The following is a 7,500-nucleotide window of genomic DNA, read 5'->3' as shown; positions in this document are numbered from 1 at the left end:
ATGGTAAGTACACACACACACAAGCGCACACACACATATTACATGAAATAGATCTGGTTTCACTCTCTGTCATGTATAAACAGCAGTTCATCCAAGCGTTCGACGTCCCACTGCAGTGGATATATAGTTATTGATATTCCAAGCGGGCAATGTCCCACTGCAGTGGATACATAGTTATTAATATGTAGCATAGGTCTTCTATTGTTAAATATTTTTTTTATTTTAAAGGATTTTCTAGCACAGGTTTTCTAATGCATCTCTGAAGGATCTCCATTATTTCATAACCCAAGGCCTGTTCCTCTGTAATCTCAAGACTAACACAAAAACTATAAATATTTTACATGCAACCATGAAGCTACATGCGTAGTGTATGCTATGATTATCTGGGGGGGCAATGCAAATTGTCCGGGTAGCCATGATTAGATGTTCAGGAGTCTTATGGCTTGGGGGTAGAAGCTGTTAAGAAGCCTTTTGGACCTAGACTTGGTGCTCAGGTACCGCTTGCCGTGCGGTAGCAGAGAGAACAGTCTATGACTAGGGTGGCTGGAGTCTTTGATCATTTTTAGGGCCTGATCTGAGGACCCATGCCAAATCTTTTCAGTCTCCTGAGGGGGAATAGGCTTTGTCGTGCCCTCTTCACGACTGTCTTGGTGTGTTTGGACCATGGTAGACCAAGTCTCCTGAGTGGCGCAGTGGTCTAAGGCACTGCATCGCAGTGCTAGCTGTGCCACTAGAGATCCTGCTTCGAATCCATGCTCTGTCGTAGCTGGCCGTGACTGGGAGACCCATGGGGCGGCGCACAATTGGCCCAGCGTCATCCAGGGTAGGGGAGGGAATGGCCGGCAGGGATGTAGCTCAGTTGGTAGAGTATGGCGTTTGCAACGCCAGGGTTGTGGGTTCGATTCCCACGGGGGGCTAGTATGAAAAATATAATGTATGCACTCACTAACTGTAAGTCGCTCTGGATAAGAGCGTCTGCTAAATGACTAAAATGTAAATGTAAAATGTAGTTTGTTGGTGATGTGGACACCAAGGAACTTGAAGCTCTCAACCTCTTCCACTACAACCCTGTCGATGAGAATGGGGGCGTGCTCAGTCCTCTTTTTTTTCCTGTAGTCCACAATCATCTCCTTTGTCTTGATCACGTTGAGGGAGAGGTTGTTATCCTGGCACCACACGGCCAGGTCTCTGACCTCCTCCCTTTAGGCTGTCTCATCGTTTTCGGTGATCAGGCCTACCACTGTTGTGTCGTCGGCAAACTTAATGATGGTGTTGGAGTCGTTCCTTGCCATGCAGTCATGGGTGAACAGGGAGTAAAGGAGGGGACTGAGCACGCACCCCTGAGGGGCCCCCGTGTTGAGGATCAACGTGGCAGATGTGTTGTTACCTACCCTTACCACCTGGGGGCGGCCCGTCAGGAAGTCCAGGATCCATTTGCAGAGGGAGGTGTTTAGTCCCAGGGTCCTTAGCTTCGTGATGAGCTTTGAGGGCACTATGGTGTTGAACGCTGAGCTGTAGTCAATGAATAGCATTCTCACGTAGGTGTTCCTCTTGTCCAGGTGGGAAAGGGCAGTGTGGAGTGCAATAGAGATTGCATCATCTGTGGATCTGTTGGGGCGGTATGCAAATTGGAGTGGGTCTAGGGTTTCTGGGATAATGGTGTTGATGTGAGCCATGACCAGCCTTTCAAAGCACTTCATGGCTACAGACGTGAGTGCTACGGGTCGGTAGTCATGTAACTTTTCTAAAAGGATATGGTTTAGAATGGATGAGGTACAGCACTTAACTACAGCATGTGTAGCACATGGTGATGTGTGAAACTTACTCCTCAGCCTGAACTGTCCCCACTTGGCGTCAGCGAATAGGTCGCTTTTCGTTTGGCACCGACTGGTAAGACGCTTCATGAAGGCAGTCACGTGTGCTAGCGAGGCAGCGGTTCTGGGATCAAGCATCGGTGTGAGCCGAATCAGGAGGAAGTGGTACTCTCTAAGCAAGCAGCGTGACGTCCTTTACACATGCATTCATGCAAGGGTTCAGGGAAATACTCAGGAATGCTGCATTTTGCTAGCCTGGTCCCAGAGGAGTTTGCTACAGCACAAACAGATCTGGGACCAGGCTAGAATTGTGTAGCGTTTGCATAATTTGTTCTTTCATAATGGTGGTGTTTCCATTGGGCGAAAGGCTGGATGTGTTTAGAATAAATATTGTAAGGCACTTCAGTAGTCTATGAACCTACAGGAAAACATCATGCATTCAACAAAGCTATGCTTTCAGGGAAATGGTCTGTATTTTGTGGCTTTTGCATAATTAGTTGGTAATGGCGGTGTGGCTCCACTAGGTGATGGGCTGAGCAGATGGACAGTTTAAATGGCATAATGAAAGAGACTCTTTTCATCACCATATCCTCTCTGACTAAGCCAATGGACTGTGGGAGAAATATGTCCCTCTGGCACAGTGTACAATACACTGACTGGCCTGCTCAGTTCAACATACAGGGACTAGGCTGCCTGCTCAGTACAACATACAGGGACTAGGCTGCCTGCTCAGTACAACATACAGGGACTAGGCTGCCTGCTCAGTTCAACATACAGGGACTAAGCTGCCTGCTCAGTACAACATACAGGGACTAGGCTGCCTGCTCAGTACAACATACAGGGACTAGGCTGCCTGCTCAGTTCAACATACAGGGACTAAGCTGCCTGCTCAGTACAACATACAGGGACTAGGCTGCCTGCTCAGTACAACATACAGGGACTAGGCTGCCTGCTCAGTACAACATACAGGGACTAGGCTGCCTGCTCAGTTCAACATACAGGGACTAAGCTGCCTGCTCAGTACAACATACAGGGACTAGGCTGCCTGCTCAGTACAACATACAGGGACTAGGCTGCCTGCTCAGTTCAACATACAGGGACTAAGCTGCCTGCTCAGTTCAACATACAGGGACTAGGATGCCTGCTCAGTTCAACATACAGGGACTAGGCTGCCTGCTCAGTTCAACATACAGGGACTAAGCTGCCTGCCCAGAACGACATCAAGGGACTAAGCTGCCTGCTCATTTCAACATACAGGGACTAAGCTGCCTGCTCAGTTCAACATACAGGGACTAAGCTGCCTGCTCAGTTCAACATACAGGGACTAGGCTGCCTGCTCAGTTCAACATACAGGGACTACTACTGAATAGCAATACTACCAGGGAAACAGAGCAGACACTAAACTAAACAGTCACTGTTATGGCTGTTGAGATTACACTGAGATAAACAGTCCTATGCATAAACAAGTTGCTAAATAAACAACTTATAAAGGCTTTATTGAGCACTCATAGGGTCTTTATAAGCCCTACATACTGTAGCTAGTTTGTAAACATCTGGATGTAAACAGAGTGCCTCACTGTGTAGCAGAGCTGGCATAGGATACCAGGTGGCGTACTGTAGCGGAGAATGTTACAGCTTATATAGGCTTCGTAGAGCATACATAACTGCTTCATAAGCCCTCCATAGCCACTTTGAAAACAGAGTTTCCCGGACAGAGACACAGCCTAGTCCTCCTAGGGTTGGCTTCCCAGACACAGACACAGCCTAGTCCTCATAGGGTTGGTTTTCCAGACACAGACACAGCCTAGTCCTCATAGGGTTGGTTTCCCGGACACAGATACAGCTTAGTCCTCATAGGGTTGGTTTCCCAGACACAGCCTAGTCCTCATAGGGTTGGTTTTCCGGACACAGACACAGCCTAGTCCTCATATTGTTGGTTTCCCGGATACAACCTAGTCCTCATAAGGTTGGTTTCCCAGACACAGACACAGCCTAATCCTCATAGGGTTGGTTTCCCGGATACAGCCTAGTCCTCCTCATACGGTTGGTTTCCCGGACACAGACACAGCCTAGTCCTCATAGGGTTGGTTTCCCGGACACAGACACAGACTAGTCCTCATAGGGTTGGTTTCCCAGACAAGGTCACAGCCTAGTCCTCATAGGGTTGGTTTCCCGGATACAGCCTAGTCCTCGTAGGGTTGGTTTCCCGGACACAGACACAGCCTACTCCTCATAGGGTTGGTTTCCCGGATACAGCCTAGTCCTCATAGGGTTGGTTTCCCGGACACAGACACAGCCTAGTCCTCATAGGGTTGGTTTCCCGGACACAGACACAGCCTAGTCCTCATAAGGTTGGTTTCCCGGATACAGACACAGCCTAGTCCTCATAAGGTTGGTTTCCCGGATACAGACACAGCCTAGTCCTCGTGGAGATTCTCCATTGAAACAGCTGTTTAGTCCAGGACTAGGCTTGATCTGTGTCCAGGAAACCTTCCTTTAAACTGAGCAGTCAGACAGAGTACTGGAATTATTGGACTCTCTCAAAGACAGAATAGATTAAATGTTTAGTATGCAGAGTGGAAAAGTAACGGTAACATCTTGCTTAAAGCCTGCAGCTATAATGCTTTATAACTTATTATGAGGCTTATAGTACGTCATTTTCAACATTATAATGCATCATACCCGCCTGCATTGGCAAGTGTTACCCTGTTAATTAAACAGCTTGATAATTTTTGTTGGTATGCCCCCCTTCTTGACTGAATAGGCATATTACCAACATGTTTGTTTCAAGTAATAAAGTTTATTGTCCATATAAAGTTGTTGAGATTTTTATGAAACAGGTGGAAATGGACCATTATGACGATGCCTGTTTATTCAGCCAACATTTGGATGTCATTGTCTATACCGAATGTATTTCAAACAATGGTGACTGCCAAGAGAGAGGTTTATCATAACACTGCTGCACGCTTCTTCCTGGTTAATGACATGATTTAGTTATGCAGCTGTGTAATAGTGTCTTCTCTATCAACCTGAACACACACACACACACACACACACACACACACACACACACACACACACACACACACACTACGTGCATACACCAATGATGAACACATAAATCAATTACAATCACGACGTGAAACAAGGGTGTGCACTGTCAGATAATTAGGTCCATCAGAAACACTTCATTGTCACACACACACACACACACACACACACACACACACACCCCCTGGCCCCATCATTTATTTATAATGTCGACTTAGCCCTATTTTGTTTACAACGAGGACTCCACATTCAGAGAGATATCTAATGGAAACAAATGAAAACAGGATCATTTCTGAATTTGTTTTAGCCTGTTGCCTAAGAGTGGGTTATTTAATATACTTGGGAGTGAACCAGAGAGCAGAGGACTGGGAGATGTTTTTCAGTAATCAGACTGTCAATGAGTCCTTGGTTGTTCTGTGAACTGTAGCACTGTTTAGTTGAATGTCTCTATAGAGAGCATATCACTTACATAAATACACCACTGAAGATGAGGCTTTTGCTACAATATGAAGACAGACAGGTCATATCAGGTCTCATCTTTCAGGATAGGGATTAGGATTTAGATAGGGTTTGGGTTTGGGTTTGGGGGACATCAATTGTGTTTATAGATGAAGTTGACATTTGTCATGATGCTTGTGACCAGTGTCCCTTGTGAGAGGCCCTGGCAGTAAGAGAATCAATGATTGGATAAACCACAAAGGTTCACCTTGGAACAGTGTCCTGAGGACACTTCAGACCTTTTAAAAACAAACATGTTGTTACTGCAAATCTGTTCAGATAATACACTGAAGTGATGTAGTGCTTCTGTAGGACCTAAGATTGAACTGGCTCTTATAACGCTCTCTTTCGTCTGCAGGGGGGAAAGGGATCAGCTGGGGAGCCTGGTGCGGAAGGAAAACCTGGAATAAATGTAAGATACTATTTTTAATCCCATTCTGTTTATTCACATGCATCATTAATTATAAACATTATAAACATGGTCAGTTGCCCTAAATAAATGTAAGGCGGTATCTTTGCTATTTTACTATCGTACACTGTTTATTCACGTGCATCGTTAATAATATACACAGTCAGTGGCCTAAATAAATGTGCATGTTAATTTAGGTTGGAGGGGTGTTGGAAGGCGCTCAACCAGGTTAATTTAGTTTGGCCTATTTACTTGTTTTTAGAACATTCTCTTGCCTGCCCCCTCCGTCCCCTCCCTGTCCCCTCCCCGTCCGTGCTAATATTAGGTTCTAGTATTTATTTAAAGCTAGCGTGTGATATTTAAGGGTAAAGGGGACACCTGAGAAGACAGAATGTCTTGTATGCATGACTGCCATGTGAGCGAGTATCGTTTTTCTGATACAAGAACTAACTACGGGGCCTGGCTCAGTGGAAGACTACACCCATGTAACCGTGCCCAAGGCAATCCACGTTCCACATGTATATGTCCTCATGTTGTACAGTCATAGACGTATAAGGTGACAGAGAAAAAAACATGTCTGGTGGCTATGTTAAGAATATGACTGCAGCTTTATATCATAGGATCTGTTGTTTTTATGTGTTGAAGTTTGAAATATAGCCTTTGCAATTAGGTACGCTTCTGTGCTAGAGTGTTGCTCTACTGTAAATCTGATATTTACACTTACAGTCGGTGATCAAGTGTCAATTAGGACATTTCCATCTAGACTGTCTCACTGTGGTCAGCCTTGCTGCATTTAGATGTGGCGTCTGTAGCTCAGTTGGTAGAGCATGGTGCTTGCAACGCCAGGATTGTGGGTTTGATTCCCGGGGCCACCCATGCGAAATATGTATGCAGGTAATGACTGTAAATCGCTTTGGATAAAAGCTTTTTGCTAAATGGTAACTCTACATCTGAATACTGATGATCAGTTGGTTTTCCTATAGACTTTCTCACCAGGATCAGCTTTGCAACCTAAGGCTAGGGCGATATTCAGCAATGGCGGTGAATCGCTGAGCCAATGGAAACTTTGCAAAAAGCATTTTCTGCAGTAACCTCCGTGGTATTCGTTGGGCCTGGCAACTCTAGATATCTCCGTTACCCTAACGGGATCTGGTTCCAATGCAGCTTTGAAGGCAGTTCTCACTCACATAACACAAATCGCATACCAAATGGCAACCTATTCCCTATGTAGTGCACTACTTTTGAACACGGCCAGTAAGGTTGACCAGGGCCCATAGGGCTCTAGTCAAAAGTAGTGCACTATATGGGGAATATAGTGCCATTTGGGGCAGAACCACAACAGACAAGCCAAACCCCTTAATATAACTCTAACAGTGTATCTCTTAGTCTCTCCACACATGACAAACTTCACCTCTCTTGTCTAAAGTAAGCGCCATTACTGCCAGCCAGGCAGCCACTCTAGTTAGAAAGAGGCAGTGGGTGCGCCCTAAATGGGACCCTATTCCCTATGTAGTGCACTACTTTAGACCAGAGCCCTTTGAGTCCTGGTCAAAAGAACTGCACAATAAAGTGAATAGGGTGCCATTTGGGGTTCAGACAGCAAGTAAGTAAACATAATTAGTCTGCTGCCTTGAGAAATTCCCCTGCTACTCTTTCTCTCGCTCTCTCTCTCTCTCTCTCTCTCTCTCTCTCTCTCTCTCTCTCTCTCTCTCTCTCTCCCCCCTTCTC

The 7,500-nt window shown here is 45.7% G+C and overlaps 1 protein-coding gene across 2 annotated transcripts in view; it reads left to right on the top strand.

Annotated features, from left to right (window-relative positions):
• Positions 1 to 7,500, top strand: part of LOC121581652 (collagen alpha-1(XIX) chain) — a 181,899-nt gene that overhangs the window by 52,596 nt on the left and 121,803 nt on the right. For both annotated transcript variants that reach the window (XM_045211550.1, XM_045211549.1), the window contains exons 12-13: positions 1 to 3; positions 5,722 to 5,775. The exon at positions 1 to 3 is cut by the window's left edge and continues 42 nt beyond it. In XM_045211550.1, coding sequence (XP_045067485.1) covers positions 1 to 3; positions 5,722 to 5,775 — 57 coding nt within the window. The remainder of the gene's footprint in view (positions 4 to 5,721; positions 5,776 to 7,500) is intronic.

Source organism: Coregonus clupeaformis, chromosome 37, assembly GCF_020615455.1.
Source record: "Coregonus clupeaformis isolate EN_2021a chromosome 37, ASM2061545v1, whole genome shotgun sequence".
NCBI classification, from domain to species: domain Eukaryota; kingdom Metazoa; phylum Chordata; class Actinopteri; order Salmoniformes; family Salmonidae; genus Coregonus; species Coregonus clupeaformis.
The sequence above is the reverse complement of the archived record's forward strand: the minus strand, read 5'-3'. Positions and strand labels throughout refer to the sequence as shown.